Source organism: Falco punctatus (genome assembly GCF_963210335.1).
Source record: "Falco punctatus genome assembly, chromosome: 3".
Classification (NCBI taxonomy): domain Eukaryota; kingdom Metazoa; phylum Chordata; class Aves; order Falconiformes; family Falconidae; genus Falco; species Falco punctatus.
In genome coordinates this window covers 34,555,673-34,578,120 of record NC_137582.1, presented here as the reverse complement: position 1 = coordinate 34,578,120, position 22,448 = coordinate 34,555,673, and the positions used below count along the sequence as shown (strand labels likewise).

The 22,448-nt window shown below is 35.4% G+C and overlaps 1 protein-coding gene across 3 annotated transcripts in view; it reads left to right on the top strand.

Annotated features, from left to right (window-relative positions):
• The window catches only part of WWP1 (WW domain containing E3 ubiquitin protein ligase 1), a 64,207-nt gene extending 42,038 nt beyond the window's left edge, over window positions 1-22,169 (top strand). For all 3 annotated transcript variants that reach the window (XM_080381858.1, XM_080381857.1, XM_080381859.1), the window contains 16 exons: window positions 1,763-1,858; window positions 2,501-2,675; window positions 5,527-5,581; window positions 5,676-5,760; window positions 5,859-5,987; window positions 6,923-6,995; window positions 7,085-7,156; window positions 8,208-8,296; window positions 10,965-11,124; window positions 13,919-14,052; window positions 14,145-14,285; window positions 15,667-15,787; window positions 17,002-17,106; window positions 18,343-18,439; window positions 18,755-18,827; window positions 19,990-22,169. In XM_080381858.1, coding sequence (XP_080237984.1) covers window positions 1,763-1,858; window positions 2,501-2,675; window positions 5,527-5,581; window positions 5,676-5,760; window positions 5,859-5,987; window positions 6,923-6,995; window positions 7,085-7,156; window positions 8,208-8,296; window positions 10,965-11,124; window positions 13,919-14,052; window positions 14,145-14,285; window positions 15,667-15,787; window positions 17,002-17,106; window positions 18,343-18,439; window positions 18,755-18,827; window positions 19,990-20,089 — 1,705 coding nt within the window. In that variant the 3' untranslated portion in view covers window positions 20,090-22,169. The remainder of the gene's footprint in view (window positions 1-1,762; window positions 1,859-2,500; window positions 2,676-5,526; window positions 5,582-5,675; window positions 5,761-5,858; window positions 5,988-6,922; window positions 6,996-7,084; window positions 7,157-8,207; window positions 8,297-10,964; window positions 11,125-13,918; window positions 14,053-14,144; window positions 14,286-15,666; window positions 15,788-17,001; window positions 17,107-18,342; window positions 18,440-18,754; window positions 18,828-19,989) is intronic.
• The last annotated feature ends 279 nt before the right edge of the window (window positions 22,170-22,448 follow it).

Sequence of the window (22,448 nt, the reverse complement as noted above, 5' to 3'; positions counted from 1 at the left end):
AATAGTCTAGAAATACTTGTAGGGGCTTGCTGTACAACAAAATCAATGTTAGAGATAAAAATACGGATTTGAAGTATATATGTATATGCTCAGAATAGCTAGAAACTTTTAATTCAGTTAGATTGTTAGAAACTACTTCTGTAGTCCTAAACCTTTAATGCAAAATTAAAATGTGCTTAGACATTAAGTGAAAATATAGTACATGCTCAAATATATACATTGATCTTAATATTTTTTTATAGATGCTTTCATGTTTGTGTGTAAAGATGTCTTTAATAACTAATTGGAAATGCTGACATTTCCACAATATTCTAAATATTAACTATTTTGGCATTTTCTTAACCCGGTGTATATACCTTGTGTCATTGTAGCTGATCTATCAGAAAGTCTGTCTTGTCTGCTCACTCTGAAGGGGGCAGGGTGTGTGTGTGTGTCAGTAAGTTACTAGTGACACCACATTTGAGTTTCTGTTTCATAAACACGAAAATAAGCATCTAAAAAGATAGAAATATTGTGTATGTGTGGTTGGAGAAGAGTTACAAAGTTTTTAATTTTCAGATGCTTTGACAATGGAAGCTCTTTATAGGTGGGAACTCCTGTGGTCATCTGCCTGTCAAACACTTTTTTTTTTTTTTTTTTTTTTTTTTTTTTTTTTAATTAAATTACATGCTTTCCCATTGAGGACAGGGTCATGAGTTCCAGACATAGTGGACACTATGGTGAAATGCATTTCTTCATCATTCCTTCTAGATCTCGTTCCTGTGGGGGATTTTTTTGTGGCTCCCTGCTGCACTCCCCACAATCTAGTTGATGCTTATGTCAGTCTCCATTATGTTTAGCCCTAGTCACTCAGGAACATGCTGCTCCTCCTTTCTTATCTTCTTGTAGTCTTAGTATTTAACCTCTTGAACTGCAGAAAACATTTTGTAGTGGTTTTATAGGATACTCTAATAGTGGGGAAATGTACATCAAATCCTATGAGTAGCAGATAAGGTGTTCTGCTTACAGTTTTAGGAGCTAATTAATTATGTATATAAGAAAACCAAACATATATGTAATGGAGCCAACAGCTTCAGCTTTTCATTTTAACATTTATCCTGGTTTCTTCTCCCATTGATAAATATTTTTACTACATTATGGGAGTGCACGGCAGCATGAAACTTCAATTGTTTATAATGCTTGGATCTCTCTCCGTCTTCAATTTAAATTTGCTTTGCAACTGAAGCTGAAGAAATAATCCCCAGAGACATCAGATGGAGAATTTAGCAGGATAGGAAATAGAAACACAGGAAAACCATCTGGTAGCACATATTTCAGGTTCACTCTGAATGATCCTGTTGATTGTTGGATATAGGGAACAGTGCTTAGCAATGTAAACTACTGTTTTTTTGAGAGAGGCATGAACTTGGAAATGCAAAGAATCTGTCTTTAAGCACTTTTTGAATAAGGTTATTTTAGCATCCAAGCCTTGAGCAGATAATTGACGTTGTTTCCAGATATGTTAAATAGAATTTGAAAATGGTTGTGAATATTGATGTGCTTGTTATATGTACCAAGTCCCTTAAATAAATCTTTATTGTGATATCAGTTAATAGGAAATAACTGATAAGTATTCTAGTGTGAGTTTTCTTTGGTGTTTTAGAATGAGTTTTGGATCATAGTATTTCCATTCTATACCAACACACTTTTTGGCTTAGTGGGAAATAAGTCCTAAGGAAGCATTGTCACCTTGACTTACATGAAAGTCTTTTTTGTCCTGAAGGTGGGAGCAAAGAAAGGATCCTCATGGTAGAACTTACTACGTTGATCATAACACAAGAACTACAACATGGGAGAGACCACAGCCCTTACCTCCTGGGTAATGTAGACTTCTTTAATTTATATATGCTAAAGGTACTAGGGTTTTTTTTGTTTGTTTGGTGCAGGAAAAATACTGTTTTTTATAAGCAGCTCATCAAAAACATATTATATATTGTATATTAAGAAATTCTAGCTTTCAGTTAATTTAGAATTATATTTATTGCAGCTAGCATTATAGGAATGTTGGTACTGTGTATGTTGCTTGTTTTGGTCACTCATTCAAATACAGCTACTGAATTACTTTGTTTTTGCTTTAAAACTTAAGCATTAAGTAATGCATATTTGACCACCTTTATTTAGGTAGCACCACTAGGTGTAGTGCACTGGTTCTCGACCTCAGATTTCCAAGCAAAGTGTTTTTGTGAAACCTGCCAACATTGCTTATGGTTACAGGAACGTACAAGGTTAAAAATGAGGTGACAGAGCTGAACATGCTATTTCTTGGAGTCTAGTTTTGATCAGTGTGGTTGTCCTTTTACCAATAAAGTTGGGGAGTACTTTTGTGTACTTTTGAAATTAAAATCATGCCTGTGACTCCAGTACTTCATTCAAGTACTGTCTAGGAATTCAATGTAAAAATATAATCAGTTATGTAATATTACTGAGAAATTTAACTTTTAACATTTGTGTTTCTTGAAAGCTGGGAAAGAAGAGTTGATGATCGTGGGAGAGTTTACTATGTGGACCACAACACCAGAACAACAACGTGGCAGCGACCAACAATGGAATCAGTCAGGAACTTTGAGCAGTGGCAATCTCAACGGAATCAACTGCAGGGAGCTATGCAACAGTTTAACCAACGATACCTCTATTCGGTAACATTTACATAAAACATAGAAATTAGTAGAGAGGTATAGGTATACTTTTTGTTCTTTAACTTTTTCTAAAGTGATTTTATAACTATTCAACCATATGAGTTACAAGACATTTGGCATCAGTAATTGAGCTTCTGTTTCTTTTGAAAAATGTTAACAAAAATATTTCTTAAAGGTAAAAAGTACTCCCTTCTGAGACTCTTTCCTAACTTGAGCCTTGTGTACTGCATGATACTTAAGACTTTTAATGACAGTAGTAAGAGGTAAAAGTAAAGCAGTTAACTGAAAAGGAACATAAAAGCTGAGTTATAGGCATTTTGAACAAATCAGTTTGTTTTATGTAGTTAGGGAAAGATAGAATGATTGGTGGTCATCTGGTCGACCCCTGCTGCTCAAGCAGGGACACCTAAAGCCAGTTGGCCAGGGCTGTGTCCAGACAGCTTTTAAATACTTCTAAGGAGGAAGACTCCACAACCTCCGTGGGCAATCTGTGCTAGTGTTCAGTCATCCTTATAGTTAAAAATGTTCAGAGGGAACCTCCTGTGTTTCAATGTGTGCCCACTGACTCTGGTCACGACACTGAGCACCACTGGAAAGAGCCTGGCTCCATCCATTTTGCACCCTCTCTTCAGATACACATTGGTAACTTAATGCAAATGCAAAAATCACAGCTGAAGTATATCAAGCCAAAAATTCTCACTGAGCAACTTTACGTAGTTGTGTACTACTTGGATCAGTTGCTTAAGCATCTAAGAAAACACTTTTCCTGATCCTAAGATTTATTTTGGTTTTAGACAATTTACTCTCTCAGTGAACAATATATATTTTTAAATTAAATCATGTTCCTTCCTTCGTTTCATGGTAACGGCTGCTGAAAACCACAGACTTATTTCTTAAAATGTCCCATCTGACCTTAGAGTCATCAAATTAGGATTTGTTTGTGAGAATATGTTTGCATCTCTTTAGAAGTCTGTTTTCTAAGTAGTGTATCATTTGCATACCTAGAACTCACATTTTGTTGACGGGAGGGAATTGAAATTAGTGAGAAAATTGGGTATGCTTTTAAATATTTTTTTTTAATTTATTGCTGCTGTATACTTTTCTTCTAGAACTGTTAGTCAAACTACAGGTTACTTTTCTCCCTCTGGTGAGATACCAGGATTTTACCTATATAGCACTTCACATGTGAGATTGTAATTTAATTTTAGTTACTTTCATTTTTACTGAAATATATTAATTATAATATCTTTTTAATATTAATATATAAGTATTTTGTAATTATATTTTATTACATGCAATTAATGCATATTAAATATTATAATTATATATTGTAATTAATGCATTTTAATATAATATAATGAAAGGGGTTAATATATTGTACCCCTTTTGGTGCTGAATCTGGCTCATCCCATGCCACTGCGTAATGTTTCAGTGTGTTCTGTTAAATATACATTAGCCAGCAGCCCCACACAAATCCTTGGACTCATTAAGAAGATCGGAAATCTTTGATTCATGCCACCATTCAGTTCTTTGGCAGACAGTATTTTCTTTTGTGCACTGTTCTTTTTATACTCACCACAGTGACGTCTTTGGTTACAGGATCATTGTGACTGTATAGTTTCCAAAAGCAGGAAAGTCTAACTGCATTTTCTGCTGAGATAATGATAATTCTATGTTCATATCTAGTAGCTGGTGGCTGGAACAAAGAGGCAGCTTCATTTTCAGTGTAACTATTGCATTTTCATCTGGTCCTTGCTCTGTTTCTGTTTTACAGAAAGAATAGGTTTTGGTTTTGGTTTTTGGGGTTTTTTTCTTTGTTTTTTTGTTTTGTGTTGTTTTGGTTGTTTTGGTTGTTTTGTTGTTGTTGTTTGTTTTGTTGGTTTTTTTATTATTATTTGTTTGGGGGTTTTGATTTTTTTTTCCGGAATTTGCTGTTGTAAACTCTTCAGTGGATTTGAGATTTTTGGATTGCAAATGCTATATAAAGCAGTATTAGTAGCAAGGTGATGCTTAAGATACTCTTTGGAAAATGAAGACTGGTTGCCATATATCAACATTCCATTCTGCACAAAAAAAAAAACCCCAAACAACCAACCCTTCCCCCCATACTTTCAGTGTCCAAAAAATGTAAGGGGCTGGATGCTTTTACTTACAAATCAGAGCATGCATCCTGCAGTCTGGGGAATTTTTGCCTTTTACGTTTTGTTTTTTCCCATGCTTTGTATTCTTGGGAGCTACTGGGGGACCTCTGCAAGGTTATAGCATATTATGAGCTTAGCATGGTTTTACATAATGTTTTAATCTAGAGGGTTTTTTCCTTTTTTTTTTTTTTCTCTTTTCCTTTTAACCTTACTGGTATGTTGGTATATTTTTAAACATCCACGTATTTTAATGAATGCAGCTGCATTTGCAAAGAATGACAGTCTTAAAATAGCCAAACATCCAGGGATGACATCATGTATTATGGAATTAAAAAAAACTATGTTGGCAGTAAGCACTGTGCTTGGAAATGTTTGCTATGGTAAAGTATGTTCTTAAGATCATGATGCTTATCTTCTTATACATGCTTCCACAAAACTTCTATGAACTTCTTAAAGACCACTGACTGACTCTCAAGTTTATTGTAGGAGGGGAAAGGGAGGGTACATTGGGTTGGAAACAGTGGAGGCAAATGTGCAAATCATATCTTATTATCATATAATCTGTTTCTTCACAAAATCAGACTAAAAATGGCATGATTTTTTTTCCAGAGTGGATAGTCTTCATAACTAGTGGTAATCTTGAAACACATTAAGGAAAAAAAAGAGGAAAAATATTTGGCCTAACTTAGTGTCCTCTTGTTTTTAAATAGGCTTCGATGTTGTCAGCAGAAAATGATCCACTTGGGCCTTTACCACCAGGTTGGGGTAAGTTAATTAGCTGTTGATTTCAGGAAATGACAGTTACAGAAATTTGGAATGCAGTTGTTGTATAGTGGGTTTTTTCTTTTTTTTCCCCTAGAAAGGAGAGTGGATTCAAATGATAGGGTGTATTTTGTAAATCATAACACAAAGACAACACAGTGGGAAGACCCTCGAACTCAAGGGTAGGTGTGTATATTGACTGTGCAGATAAAAAGATCTTGTTCAATTCTTGTGTGTCATGATATTGGGGAAAAAGTACAGTCTGCAATTTCTTCTGCAGTTTACAAAATGAGGACCCCCTTCCAGAGGGCTGGGAAATCAGATATACAAGAGAAGGTGTCAGATACTTTGTTGACCATAATACAAGAACCACTACCTTCAATGATCCTCGTACTGGGAAATCTTCTGTGTAAGTGAGAAATTATATATATCCTTTTAATGTTTTAACTTGTTATAGTTTAATAATGAAGTCTTCACATACTAGAAAACAATCTGTACTTCTAGCTGGAACTGAGCGCAAAATTATAAACAAATTGTTGTCCTGTAAATTTAATCTATTTTTAAGCTTTAACTGTCAGTTTGTCTATGACATAAGGTTCAATAGTTTTTATACACTTCTCAAATACTAAGATTATAATTGCTTTATAAATAGAGGGGCAGTGAGGTAAATGTAAATAGTGAACCTAATGTAAGTAATAGTTAATTTTTTAAAGAAACGGCAAATTATTGCAGTGAGTATTGCTTATAGTTATACACACTCTAGCAACATTGTCTAAATGAAGTAGTTCTAAATACTTTTCAAAAATTCTACATGCAAATCTTTTTTAAAATAGTTTAGTCAGAAGTATTGACCCAACCTATGGCTGCTGTCTTAGTGTCTTTTTTATAAGGGTTTACTTTACTTCTGATGACATGTTGATGACCTTTCATTCAAAGAGCCTATAGAGCATTATACTAGAAACTCCTTCATAGTTCCATAAACAGTTGAATTTATGAAGCCAAACTTACCAGTCTTTCTCTTAGCGTAGACAATAAATTAGATGTCTCTTCTTTGGTTTGCTTGTAATTTTTACAAGATTGATAGGGATTTGAAATCCTCTAAATCTCTACTGTTCTCCTAAAGCTGGCAAATTGACTAGCATCTTAAACAAAACCAAAAAAGTGTGTGTGTGGGGGAAGCAGAAAGGAAGATTGCCTGACCAAACCAGCAACTGGATTTTGTTTCTGATCATATCTTAGGATAACAATTGTTGTGTATTTTTGAAATCTGCAAGCTGTTGTTTAGCATTGAAAGTACTGTTTGATGTCTGTCGCTTAATGTCTCTTAAATATATTTCCTTACAGAAATAAAGGGCCACAGATTGCTTATGAGCGTAGCTTTAGGTGGAAACTTGCTCATTTCCGATACTTGTGTCAGGTACTGATTAAGTAATAAATTACTTTTTAGTACTGTATGAGTTCACATTTATTCTGCTGCCTTTTAATGTTATTGCCTTACAATTTCAGTCCAATGCGCTGCCAAGTCATGTGAAAATCAACGTATCCAGACAGACTTTGTTTGAGGATTCCTTCCAGCAAGTAAGTCTGCAAAGATTGTTGTGTTGGTTTATCAAGACAAAGTATAAGAACAAAAATGGCCCTAGCCAGTTCAGACTAATGGTCCTTCAGGCACAGTAATCTTCCTCTGGGAGGAAGCCAGAGGGAGATTCTTAGGGAAGAATGTAAGACAGAAGTGTAATGTATATAATACTTTTACTAAATAATCTTTCAGCTCCCAACTGTTTACAATTGAAGTGCTTCTCGAGCTTGATGTGGTTTCTGGGTATTTTAATAATACTCAGGGGAGTTCCCTTCTGTGAGCTTGTCTGTGCTCCTCTTGTGAACTTTTTGCATCTACAGCATCCTGTGGTAAAGAGTTCCATAGCGTAACCACATTGCATACCATATTGACTTAACCACATTGGATTTGCTTTTCTGGTTTTTCTGTGTGGTTATATACATTACAAAATGTTATTTTCTGCATTTAAAACTGGTGTCCTGCATTGTCCTTCACATTTTAAATCTGTGTAATTGAACTGAAGCTTACAGTTCTTGAGCTCTTACAGTCTGCAGCCAAAGTACGTTCTTTTTTTTCTTTCTAACAATGAAAATTCTTGCCACTGTTACCACATCAAAACCTCTGGGGAGGGATTCTCTATAAGAAGTATATTATTAATGAAAGTACATTACACTTATTTTGGATTAGAGTATATTACTTTTTTAAGTGATGGGCCTAAACCCAAAAATCTGTAATATATCAGATGAAATGCCTTTTTGCCTGTTTTCCTTTAATGATAATGAATGCCTTAGGAAGAGAGTAAGAACAGGGCAACTATATAGTGATACTTTCCAGATAGGCTCTCCCACTTCCTAGCAGTCTGCTGCTCAAGGATTTTAGTTCCATGTTGGTATTTTTGTGTGCAGTTCATTGCATGTTCCATGAGATGGTCTAATTGCTTGTCAAATCTGTGTAAACATTTGACTTATATAGCATTTCTGTATCAATTAAATAAAATCTGAATAAGAAAGAGCGACTATATTGACAGTGCATAATTTATAACTTATTACAATTTGGGTTTTTTTTTAATAGATTATGGCATTAAAACCCTATGATTTGAGGAGAAGATTATATGTTATATTCAGAGGAGAAGAAGGATTGGATTATGGTGGCTTGGCAAGGTAAAAGAAAATTTGTTTAGAAGAGTTTTAATTTTTAACAGCACACTAACCTTGGTTTCTAATGTAATTCTGTTGGCAAAGAAAGTGCTTGCTTTTGCAGTCTGACCCTGGTTACCTTTTTAGCTTGCCTTAATGTATTAAGGAGGTGGAACTGGCAGCACTGCCTATTGTTACGGGTTATACCCTTGCCCTGGTAAAACTGTGGCCTCAGTTGTTCAGTTTTTTTGCAAAGAGTGATGTCTAAATAGGTAATTTTTTTATGCCAGTTAATTGTTGTAGACTGAGTTATTTCAGAAAGTTCCTCTTTCCTGGCAGCAGGGACTGTGGAAAAATAAAGTGTTTTGCTTATTTAGAAAAAAAACAAGTGAACACCAGATTGGGGCTGATATGAACAGAAAGGACATAAATGAGAGGAGATTAGTACAGGCATGAAGTAACAGCAGATGAACAGATGATGTAGGCTGTGGAGGAATGTGAAACAGCTAGACTACAATTTTTTTTCTGGAATCTGAAGTGGAACTTGGAGGGAAAATCTGATAACAGGAATGCTGTAGGCAAAGTGTGTTTCATCTGTTGACTGTATAGGAGACAACCAGTGACTACTGCTGCCGGTTACTTGATTGATGAAAATTTTGGTACTAGTGCAGACCCAGGGAATTAGAAAGTAGTTATAGGTGACAGAATTTTTCTTGTTTAGTTGTTTTTTGATGTAAAAGTGTTCTGTTTTGATTTTTTTCTGGGTTTATGTAGCTTACTGTGTTAAAATGAAGTTCAGTGAAAATGAGTAGTATTCATAAGTAAGGAAGCTTGCCTGCCTTGAAAGGTTGAGCTTTGGATATGAGAGTGGTTATGCTTCTGCATTACAGTATCTGACAGGCTTTTGGAGGGTGACTGCAGGGAGGAATCCGGTTTTTGCTTTGCATGGGTTTTGTTTGGTTGGTGTCATTATTGTGATGGCCCTAGGCATAGGATGGGAACCAGGAGAGTTCAAGTAACCTGTTCCAGAGAAACAAAGTGTTCTGATGAAGTGACGTCAGAATAATTTAACTGAAGAGTGTTATTTACAGAAAGTAGCAGAATAAATACATAAGTAACATATGTAAGTAATATATAAATAACAATAATAGTTTTAGGAATCTGCCTTGCTGTATGTGAAACTGAGAAGCAGCAAGGATCTTGTAACTTGAGCTGCAAATTCTTAAGTGACACTGAGTAAATATTCATGTACTGACTTGCTAATTTAATACTGCATTAATACAAATATAGAAAACTGATGCACCCAATTTATCACCTGTCTCTCAGCAGGCTAAACTCAATGTTCCCTCCAGATTTTTACCTTGTGTTTAGCAGGACCAATCTGACACTGTCCTGTGGCTAGTTCTAGCTGTTGACATGAAAAATATATTGCTTCTGCAAACTTATTGTTGGTGACTGATTTATTTGATTCCTCCCGTTGTCCGGCTTTGGTCTAATTTAAATGCCTATTAAATTTGGTGCTTCTATGCAGAGTTAATGTAATTGTCTCAGTATAAAACTTGCATAGAATTCTGTACAACATTCTCGTGCTTATTAAAAGATACACAAACCCCATTAGGGTTATCGTATCCTGGCTGCCTGTCTCTGTTTACTCTTTCTACTTTGCCTTCGGGTTGGAAGCATATTGTAGCAAATCTTGATCCATGAACTGAGTTTCATAGAGCTGTTAGGAGAAACAGGCCAGCAAACCTCTAATTTCTATTTCCTCATCCCAGGTAAATATAGGGGTAGAAGAGATGCCTCTTAAGTGTGACAGCTGAAAGGCAGGCAGGAAGAAATTCATCCCCTACAATTATTTTAGGGTGGTCTTTTAGTGTCTTTTGCAGCTTTTCCCTAAGCCTCGTTGTTCAGTTCCAAGCATTTGGGGTCTGAAACAAGTATATATGACTGCTTCTGAGGTCTCTGAATATATGCAAATATTATAAAGCAACAAATATTCTAAAACCCAGCTATCCTAACACTGAAATACCAGATTCTGTCATTTCAGGTAAGCTGAGTTGGGACCTGTGAAAGTGGTGAATAACATGTATTAGTTAAACCTCAACAAAAATATATTTTCACATTGTTGTGTCCTGTGGGCTTAACTGATGCATGGCGATTTGTTAAACCACAGTAACTCAGCGTGTGTTCTGCTGTCAGATTGGGAAAGCAAATAAGGTGTGCTGTGGTTTAGGGGTTTTTGTTGTGTTTTGTTTTACCTAGGTTGTTTATAATAAGCACTGCCCACGGAATAATCTGTAATTTATTTTTTTTTTAATAAAGATTTGAGTTGCAGTAAAGCAGGCATGAGGAGGATAAATACTCTGTACTAGTTGAGGCCAGTACTCTGTAGGCAAAAAAGATCCTAATATGCAGCTAAAACCTGTGCTGTGAGGGTGTGTTCAAGGTGAGAATCTTAACAATCATTTATAAACTTTGGAAACCATGACTTTCTAACATTATCACTTTTTATAATGAAAATTTCTATATTTAAGGAGTATTTAATGCCATATATTATTCTGTGATACACTGTTTATATTATTTTCCCTAAGTTTGCATATATTTTGACCATTTTGCTAGTTACCTAAGGGGAATGGTGATAAACATCTGTATTTGATGGTTTTTATGTGTATACATGTTTTTTTTTCCTTAGAGAATGGTTTTTCTTGCTTTCCCATGAAGTACTGAACCCTATGTACTGCCTATTTGAATATGCTGGCAAGAGCAACTATTGCCTGCAGATAAATCCAGCATCAACAATCAATCCTGACCATCTTTCATATTTCTGTTTCATTGGGCGCTTTATTGCCATGGTAGGTTAGATTTTTAAGGTTTTATTATTTGCTGTAGCTATACATTTATTCCAAACAGTATTTGTTTTTACAGTTATTAAAGGTTATATTAATCTCTTAGAAATGGAAGATTAAGGCATGTAAGGTTATTGAGACAAAATATTCCCTGAGAGTTAAGTCTCTTACTCAAGTTTCATGCGATAGTGATGAAAGTTAATATGACATTCAATATAATACTTTATCAATTGGATGTGTGTACTTCATGCAAACCACTGTTTGACTGAGTGTCCGAATACTGATGCTCTGAAAAATGCAACTAGTATTTTCCAAAAAAGGCTCCTTGGTTAGACTTGGTATACCTTACTGTATTTGAAAAAATGACTTAGAAATGTTTTGTGGAGTACACTGAGCCTTAATTTATACCTATGTACTTGGATACAAAGGTCCGATGCTGAGGAGAGCAGAAGCTGACAGGGAGCTGATTCTCTGCCATCAGGTTTCTCTTAAACTAAAAGCTGATGAGGCATGTTGTATCATTTCTTCTTCTGGTATCACTGAGTCAGTTTTCTACAGTGGACTCCTGCTCTGTCACATTTCTTTCCTTCCGTGTAGTGATACAGTCATCTTTCTACATAATCATCATGCTGTCTGCAGGTAGCCCTCAGCAACATCCCTGGAAATGCTGAACAGCAAAACCAAAAAGAGTAGATAAAAGTGCATTTCAGGTTGAAGAGACTGTTGTCTTCTCCTGTTGTTAAGGCTTTTTATATGAAATCAGAATAAATACAAGCTAAGCATAACGTAAATGGGAAAATACTTTCAGACTTAAAATAAGTTAGGTTTTGGGTTTTCTTAGTTTTGCTTTTCTTATAGATGCTTTTTGAGAAAAAAATGTTCAGCTTTGATAACCTCTCAAATTTCGAGGATTTTATGGCCAAGTTGCCTGTTTCTGTGGTGTCATAAAAATGTATTTTGTTGGGTTAACACTTTCAATAGGCCACCAACTCATTTCTGTTAGAACCCTCAGCAAGCTATAACACCATTTAGTGGGAAGACATGATAAAGCTAGTTAGGTGCTAGAGCCAAATTCTGTTTCTTTTACTCAGTGATTTTTGATCTTGCACATAAGATAAATCCATAACTGAAATGTTAACTTTAGGAAAACTACTTCATATAAGTACAGATCATAGACAAGAACTTAATTAAATTATTTAGTGTAAATAAAAGAGAGACGCTTCTTTCCTGAAGTATCTTTGTATTTTTATTTTAAATTCTTTAAGGGTGGGGGGAGAGAGAGACCTGTGTAATGGTGCCTGATGCAGTCAGTTGTAAGGTTTGAGTATATTCATGGTTTATAATGGATGGTGCTTCCTAGGATACCCTCTAGTGGCTTAAAATAGCTCAGGTAATAATGTAAGTGGGAATAATTCTAAGGAGTCTAGATAGGCTTTTTAAGTACAGTTGTAGTTTCTGGCCTTCTCACAGTTCTAAAACAGTTGTGACTTAGGGTTTTAAGTACTGACATAAGCCACAGATATGTTTGACTGAAATGGGGTTAAACATAAAGGATATACATCTTTCTTTGTAACAAAAAGCTTTTAAATGAGGTTGACTGAGACAACTTTTATATTTTGCTGTAAGATTATCATAGACATTAAATGAGGTGATTACTTTTGCAAAAAAAAGCAGGAAATTGTATGGCTGGATGCTGCACTTGACAATTTTTCTGTTTCTATCAGCTCACTCTCCTGTGAGAGGTACAGACTAGTTTAAAAATAAATTTGCAGATAAATAAATAAAAAGATTCTCTCAGAAGAATTTTATTTAAGCTCTCCTAAAACAGAAGAATATGCATGCTAGAGTAAGCCTTAGGGGGAAGATTAGAAGGTGGGGAAAATAGGCTGGGCCTTGCATTTTTCTAGAGGAAATGGGCCATTACACTGATTCTTCTGCTTGTAGAATTTCAGCTCTAAGGAAGGACAAGAATGCATGCCATACTTGGCCTATGTTTAGCATTATTTTTTAAAGAGCTATTTAAGTGAAGAAAGTGTACTTGATGAGGAAAAAACCGTGTTTTCTCTGTTTTCTTTGTTGCAGCTGTGCTCTGTTAGCTCTCAGATGCACTGAGTCAGTATAGAGGTTAACACTGTGTTTGCGTGTAACGCAGTGCTTCAGTACTAGAAATCAGTTTATACCATTTGTACTTGTATGGTGAGACAAGTGTGACCATGTTTTGGTGTTTTTTAGATTTCCTTTTTGTAGTAGAAGAGAGAATCTCATTTCTCAGTTCTATTACTCACTTTTTTATTGATCCCCGAAGCTCTTTCTGAAGCAGTCTGTGATTGCATTATTAAACTGTATTTTACAAGCTACAAGCATTAGTAGTAGCATAGGAAAGGAGATTTTGCAGGATGGATAGACGTAGTATAAAATGGCAGTAGTACTCAAGTAGGGTCAGATATTATGATCAAATAGGATCAGATAACACTTGGCATATATACCTATCCACATAATAAAGAGGAAACTTAGTAATTTTCTCATTTCATAGACTTCATCCTTTTATAAGAAGTTTTTTTTTTTAATCAAAAGAATTTCTAAATTGTAATGATAACATGGATAAATTTTGTCAATTAATTTTTTTTCTTTCCCATTTAATGTAGTGTTTTGGTTTTTTTAAATACCAAGCTGCTACTGCTACTTGGTGCTTTTTACTGTTTGAAGGAGACAGAAAAAAAAAAAAAAAAAAAAGTCCAGAAATACTCCAGTAGTTCTGTAGTTCAGTGAAAGCTAATCAGACGTTTTTTCTGTTCAACAGGCATTGTTTCATGGGAAATTTATTGACACTGGTTTTTCTTTGCCTTTCTACAAACGAATGCTGAGCAAAAAACTTACTATTAAGGACCTGGAATCTATTGATACTGAATTTTACAACTCCCTAATTTGGATAAGGTTTGTAGATTATTTTTTTGGTGTGTAATGTGTTACAGATTTTTTTTTGTTTATATAGAAATCATTGCCATTTTTTTTTTCTTTTCATTCAGGGATAATAACATCGAAGAGTGTAACTTGGAAATGTACTTTTGTGTGGATATGGAGCTCTTAGGAAAAGTAACCTCACATGAGCTGAAATCAGGAGGTTCAAATATCTTGGTAACTGAGGAGAACAAGGAAGAATATATTGGGTAGGAAGGTGTAGATGCTGGAAAAAAAAGTGTTCTATATTTCTTCTGTTGCTCTTGTCTTTTTTTTTTGACTCAATATGTTTGCTTTTCCCCCCTGCTCCTTACTATGTAATTCTTGGGCCTGTTATTGAAATGGTATCTAGATATGTTTTGTTATCTTGGTATACGTGATCTCTTTGTATGTTTTGATCTCTGCTGTTGCCTTTTTTCTTCTCCACCCACCTCCACCCCCTCAAAAAAAAACCCCAAAACAAAACCAATCAACCAACCAAAATGAGACCATGAAGAGAGAAGGTTACCTGTTTTGTTATTAATTGTACAGGTGAAACTGAAAATGAGCAAACCTATTTTTAGTAACTTCAGGTAACAAATTCAGGTGGAGGGAAGACATATATTTGACAGAGGATTTCAGAAGTTTTCAGAACTTTTCTGTCACTTATGAAAGCTGAAATTCAGAATGGTGTATAGTGTGGTGTCACTTAAACTGTTTTTTCTCTTTGTTCTGTTATGTTGCTCTTTCCCGCTTCTTTCCTAATCTTATCACTTCCTTTCTTTTTCTGAACCTGTATTTCTGATTGGTCTATTCAGAGTGATCTCAAAAGCAGATGTTCACAGATCCTTTTCTGTGATACAGTGTATCCAGCGGTGTGCATAAAATTTCCACTTGCATTAGCAGTGTTTCGTTTCTCAGTGAGATAGTTTCTATAGTATGTATATATATTGTGTATGTATTTCTTTATTATTCTTACTCAGAAATGACTTGCCCATTTTAGTTGAAACTTAAAAAACATTACCTCTTTCTCCAAATCTTAGCACAAACCGGAAGCTCAGAACAGAAAATTACTACTCTTTGTTAAAGCTGGAAGTAGTCTTATGCTGGAAGTATTGGGCAACCATAGTTATAGGTATTATAAGCAACAGTATTTCTTACTAATGTCTGCCTACATGGTGTTTTTTGCTCAAGAACAGAGTATTTTAAGACCAGTGAAAATTTTCTTTTCTACCATTGAAACACTAGGATTATGCACTTTTTAAGCTAAAGCGAATTTTCCATAACAAAATCATAATACCCAAGTAGCATTATTTTCATGAAAAGGCTGCTGAATTTTGATTAGTGAAAGGTTAAGAATATTTAAAAAAAAAAACAAACTGGAATGGTAATTAAGCACATCTTGCTACTTTTACTGTTGTCTGAGTTTAGAGATTTGTGATAATATTGGTATGGTAGGTTCCTTAGAGTCTGTGGAATCATGCGATGCAATAAAGTAAAATTGGAGGGAGTGTTACCTCATGGAAACACATATGTAATCATACATGTTTGAACTTCTTCATGTTGAAAGCTAATTGATGTTTAATTTATGTTTGTTTCTTTCCATCCCAGGCTAATGGCTGAGTGGCGATTTTCTCGAGGAGTTAGAGAACAAACCAAAGCTTTCCTTGATGGTTTTAATGAAGTTGTTCCTCTACAGTGGCTGCACTATTTTGATGAAAAAGAGCTGGAGGTGAGGTTTTCTGTTCGACATTTTTACCTTTTGCAAAGGTAATACATAAAAAATGATTAAATGGATAGGTCAGCTTGAATCTCTCATCTGTGGCATGCTGCATTTGATAGCTTCTGAAACATGGGGAATTTAATAGGAACAGTGCGGGTACATCATGGTGAAAAGCTAGTATCCATTGAGTCAGTGTTTTGTGCTGTTCAGCAGTTGGGAATTTTAGATTCCATCCTGAGTATTAAAATGTGTTTTGCAGGTTTCTATGAAAGGATCAGAATATGAGGTCACAGATGGATCTGTTGGTCATAGAAAACTTTTCTCTCTGTGGTACATGGGTAGAATTAACTTGTAACAAATGGCACAGAAGTTGATTCTGGTATACGGTGATCGCTTAGTTTCACATACACAGTCTAGGATTGGTTCTAGGGTTATTACACTTAAGAACAGAAAGTTGGAGGAACCAGCACTGTTTGAAACTGAATATTGCAGATCCTTAATATGTAACCCAAGGGCTGCCAACAGGAAACGCTTGCGTGCATCGTGTTTACTTAACAATCAGGCTGACCTCTGATCACTGTTGGGGTTGTGGTTTGGAGCAGGAACAAAAGGTTCTGTAATACTGTGCTTATTTCTGTGCAATGTACCAGGGTTCCCTATATATAATGAGCAGCATTTGAAAGGTTCTTAAGTTAAATGGGAGTTTTTACTGAGAAAGGACTTTGATCTATCTTATTTAGTGTTCAGTTTTCTAGGAGGCTTTGCCTTTAGCACTTTAAGCTTTCACTGCTTCTTGTAATGAATACGACTTACACTTTGCAGTGTTTTATCTTTACTAGTAGTAGCAGTAGCAGCAATATAATCATCCTCATCTTGGAATATGAGGCAAAGTTTTAATGGGAAAGGTAATATTCTCTTTAATGTAAATTTTCCTTTTATGGAAAAGGTAATGTCTTTTATTGTTGACTTAGTAGTCTGAAGAAACCAAGTTTCTGACATGCAGGCTTTCCGACCACTTAAATATATAAACAATTTTGAAGGAGTTTTGTAAACTTAGGATAAAGAAAAATCTAACTGAGGACTAAAATGAAAAAAATTACCAGTCCTTTTCTGGGGAGCAAGAACTTCCATTTTTGTTAGCACGTCTCATATGAGATACAAAATTAACTCTTAATTTATGTGTGTAGGCATGTGTATTGTCAAGTAATCACTCTCTTTTCTAGGTTATGCTCTGTGGTATGCAAGAAGTTGATTTAGCAGACTGGCAGAGGAACACTGTTTATCGTCATTATACAAGGAATAGCAAGCAGATCATATGGTTCTGGCAGGTATGTTGATCAGTAAAATTGAAGATGACTTTAGATTTTGTTTCATTTTGTCAAATGACACATGGTGTGGAGGGATGCCATCTGAATGAAGGTTCTCGCTGCTTCCTCTTTCTCTTTCCAGAGACGGGAGTTTTACTGGTTCTTAGGGAGCATACTTGTGGGTGGGAAATGGCAGATAGACACCCACAATTACATTTGGATGGCTGGGTCATGAATACTTTTTCTGTATATGTTCAAGTGTTCTTAGCAGTGATCTACCTTCTAAATGTTCTTATATATAGTACACCTGTACATCTGAAATGCCACATATTATTTATGATTACTGTCATATTAACGGTGCCAGTCTAGGACTGACCCATTATAACTCACATTTTGATGAAACTGGATAAGAATTACTTTCAGGAAAAAACCCTCCAAAAATAGTATACAGGCTTCCAGTTTCTATGCATATCCCTGAAGAGAATTCACAGCTAGGCAGTTCCTGTCTTGTCATAAATCGCCATTTAGAGATGCTTTTGACAAAGTTCCTATAAGAAAATGATGCAAATCAGTTATTTCCTAGCTTATTTATATCATCACAATAATGTAAGAGCTGATGATACGATCTCTTTTTAAAAAACTTGGTACCGAAAGAATCTTAACCAGGAGGTCAAGTAACTTGGATATGGTGTCAACGTTTCCAAAATGAAAATACTCACTTTTTTGTCTAGGTTTTTCTGAGTCAAAATTCTAATTGTATCAGTGCTTCCTCTCTTACTGAGATGTTCTCAGTCTCCCCTCTTTTCTTCCTCTTCCCTTTCCCAGTGACTTTCTTTACAAAGCAATGCAGCTGTTAATGGATGGTGTTTTCTCTCACTGAGACTGCCACACGGAGGGAATAAATACTTCAGCCTTGAAATACCCAGAGCCTGTGGCTAGGCTATTGCTGTGTTTAATCAAAATGGCAATAGTCTTCATGTAAAGCATTGGCATGATTTGTATTTTAGTGTAGAATAAAATAGATAAAAATTCTTCTTATTTGCTGTTCCCAGCCTTCACATTGTAATGGTCGACTGCATATATTCTGAATTCACTGTCTTCTCTGTCTGCCCAGTTTCGCTGAAATCAAGAACGGTAAACTGTTCTCAAGGTGGCATCTTTTTAAACAGAAATATAACTTCTCAACAGTCTCATGGGGTTTTTTTTCTCCAGCTATGTTAAAGAATTTTATTAAGTAATTTGAATTTCTGTGCTTAGTTTGTAAAAGAAACAGACAACGAGGTTCGCATGCGACTTCTGCAGTTTGTCACTGGCACTTGCAGATTACCACTGGGTGGATTTGCTGAACTTATGGGTAAGTAAAAGGTCACAAAACCTTTTACACTGTAACTATTCCATTTGCAAGTGAACCATGCTGCAAGTGTAGAGATAGCAGGAACTTCATGTACATCAGCTTGGATCTCGAAGGGCTTTTTATGTAAGAAATTCCATGAATACATTCATAAATTATTAGGAAATTAGCTTATTTCTATGAGAAGATATTCACGTAACATTGAGTAGCACCTAATGAGCTCTGTCTGCTGTATCTGAGTTGTGTCTTAAGTCATACATATATCACGTGTGCTAATTAAAAGGAAAAAACTACAGGTTTTTTAATCTTCTTTTCTAGGAAGTAATGGTCCTCAGAAATTCTGCATTGAAAAAGTTGGTAAGGAAACCTGGTTACCAAGAAGTCATACTTGGTGAGTTGTTACGTGTGAACTTTCTGTACCTTTAGTGGTTCTCTCTTCAGGTCTTGCATTGACTAAATCGAATGAAAACTAATTTGAATCAGTTCTCTGTCTCCATCTTCAGCGTCTTTGATTGCTCTGACATGCCAGTACCGAAACCTTTTCTTTTTACCCTGTTCTTAAATTTTGCTACTGCACTCACTGTACACAGTTTGTCAGTATCAGATCTATCAAAAGTATGGCATCATCCTTCGTGCATAGACCTGAGAGGTGTTTCCCTAATTCTTTATGCTAGAGAAAATTAAATGACTGAATGAAAGTAATTTTGGTATTAGGTGTGTACGGTTATTGGATCCACTTATACAGCAACAAGATAAATGTATAGTTATGAGAAAAATAGTGTGAAAGAAATCACAGCAAACATTCAAAACAAGGATGCTTAGCCAAGAATGCAGATACTTTCTCCTGCCAGGCTTCACACTGCTCCTGGCTTGGCATTCCTATGCCAAAGTGGTGCAACAGGTACACAGCTCCGTTTCCTGTGTACACTGTGCAAAATGGAGACCCCTTCCTTTGGCAACATTGTGATGAATATTCATCATGCTTTTAAACCGCGTCAGGGAATCCTCCATTTTACCACTTTCTCCAGTGGTGCTCTTCTCAAGTGATGATAGCAAGAGTTAAACATCCCTCTTTGTCTAAGGTAACTTTGGGGAAGACACGGAGTGAAACAGAATTTTAGCTGAAGCCTTTTAGAGTGGGGTTGGGGGGGGGGGGGGGGCGCGGAACCCCAACCTATATCCAGACATGCACAGGAAGGTGAAAAATTCAGCTTTTTCATGCTCTTGCTGGAATCTGGAGATACGGCAAACTAGGATGATACTAGACTTCATAATGAGCATTTCCTTTTCTGAGTATTGTATTTTGGGCTGTCTTTATTCTTCAAAGGTTCTGGGGTTTTATCCAATATGGGAACAGTTTCTTAAAGTATACCTCTCAAACTTTGTTTTTACTGCTTCTAGAAGTGTCAAGGTAGGGAGACTGAACGATTGCTATTTTGTTTCTAATTCTTAGATTAGAACATTTTTAACTCCTACTGCAGCAGTCAAGTTCTGTAGTGTTCTACATAGGATTTAGATAAAATTAACAAAAATTTTGGTTTTTTTCTGCTCAGTTTTAATCGCTTGGATTTGCCACCATATAAAAGCTATGAACAACTGAAAGAGAAGCTGCTCTTTGCCATTGAAGAAACAGAAGGATTTGGTCAAGAGTAGAAGTGGCTTCTAGTCAAAAAGGAGATATTACATAATAAAAGGCCCAGACAACTAAAATTGCACACTTAATTGTATATAAGCTTTTTGTTCTGTACAGTGATCTTTCTGGAACTCTAAAAGTATAATTGTTCTCCGTTCTTCCACAAAGATATGCAAAACAGTTCAGCCTTTTCTACTTTTATTTATTGCCCTTCCAAAAGACCAGAAAAAACCCCTCATAAATTTTGAAAACAGACAAGAGACTTATTTAAAATATATATAAAAATATAAATATATATACTAATAGGCTCTAGTTTTATAGAGCTTTAAGTGTATGAAAAGTTGCAGCCATTTAAAAGGGCCTGGATTTGCTTTATCTTGGCTTTATTATTCAGAAAAATGTTTAAACTGCTCTGTGTTCTCTCTTAAGAAACATCTCCAAGTTTGTTTTATTGCATGGCTGTTCTAAAAGGTGTTAAAGGCTTAGGCCAAACGTATCCTAAATATGTAGAAAGATGCTGCTGGTATTTGAGATGACAGAATATGTTGTTCTGTCAGTTTAATTTTTTTAAATACGTAAATAGCTGATATATCCCTCTCTACTGATGTAGCCAAGGTCATGAATAAAGCCTTTACTACTTGCACAAGAGTCATGTATAATAAGATGAATGTGATTTAATGTTGAAAGGAATTGGTGCCACTGTTCTGACTTATTGTAGGAGCTGAACAGAATATTTCAATTCATTTGAGCAGCATTGAAATTTGTTTACATATTACCTTGGGTTATTACCACGAGGATGTTAGGTAATCTTCAAAGAAAAAATAATAAAAGAGAAAATATTACACAGTCTTTCCTTGGTCTGGTGTCTTACAGGTTTCTTTTTCTTTTGTTGTTTTTTGTTTCCCTTTTCAATCTGTGATGTCCTTTTTACAACTTTGTGGAGCATATTAATGTGAACTGAGCTGTAAGGGTATACAAAAGGTAATGTGAACTCTGCTGCTTTCTGTGTTCATGTTCAGTTTCAGTTATTGGATCTAGTAAACCCAAATAACATGAAAGTTACATAAGCTTTGCACAGATCAAAATATTCTGAAGTATTAAGTAACTCTCATTTCTCTTCAGTTCTTACAGAAATTCAAATGTACCTGAATTACATATGTCTAAAGCCTGTCATTCTTTTACGTAGGTCAAGTTTTTCCTAAGTGCACAATAATATAAAGCCTTTTTAAAATTAGTTTTACTGGCATTGAGGGCATTTGCTGAACTGCAAAGATGTGTTTTACAAAAAACAATTAAAATTTAACACCTTATTCATGTCAATTATATTAAATGCTACTTTTAGCAAACCGTGCTTCCTTATTATACAGTAAAACCATGTTTAAAATCATTTGTATTATGCTTTAAATATTAACTGTAAATTGCATTACATTTAACTTATACAGAATTTTGTACACACATGAAAATGATTTCTTAGAATATGATTAAAACCACTTCTGTTAACATATCATATTGCACTGTTAAGAAGTGTACGTGCTGAAAAAATAGCTGTAACTGTTAATGTATCTTTCCAATACAGCAACTGAATTCTGCCAAAGTTTTATTTTTCTACATGTTGGAATCTCTTGAGGCTTTGTATTCAATATGCACAGCTTACTGTGGAGCTCTTACCCTGTACATAGCTTTGGGAACACTGGCAGTGCAACAGGCCCAACAGACTGCTATCTTACGTGAGCTTTCTGCGAGTTTCACAAATTTTCACCACTTTGAGGGTTTTTCATACTACACAAAATATCTTTGCAAAACTATTTTCATAAATACAGCATTAAATTAATTTCAAGTGCAAATCCACTTAAATTATAACTTTTGCTGGTTAAAAGGGAGGAAGCTTTAAAAAAACCCAACCAACCAAATGTCAAAGGCTGGGCAACAGAAGGTGTGCGGCTTGCCTGGAAGACAGTTAAGAGGGCTAAATGTCACAGAGTTGAACTTCATGACTTTGCACTAATGAATGACTTGGTGACCCACTACCAACTGCTGAATTTTGTGAATCTGTGAGTAAGTGAAGAAATAATAATAAAAAAAGACAGCACATCACAAGAATGTAGTTGCTTTATTGTTTTGACAATTTCAGCTGTCTCAACTTCAATAACTGTGGGTTTTTTTCCTGTGGGTAGGGGTTAGTAAGCAAGGAAAAAACAAAACCTAGTGGCCTTATGTACATGATCTGTTAATTGGCTTCAAAGGACTGACTGAAAGCGTGGCTTGTAAGAGAAAAAAACCAAACACAACCCCCACAACAATTTATATACTTGTGTGTGTACAGTTAACTTAGACTTTCTGGGAAATTCACTGATGCTGCATTGTGACTTTTTTCCCCAC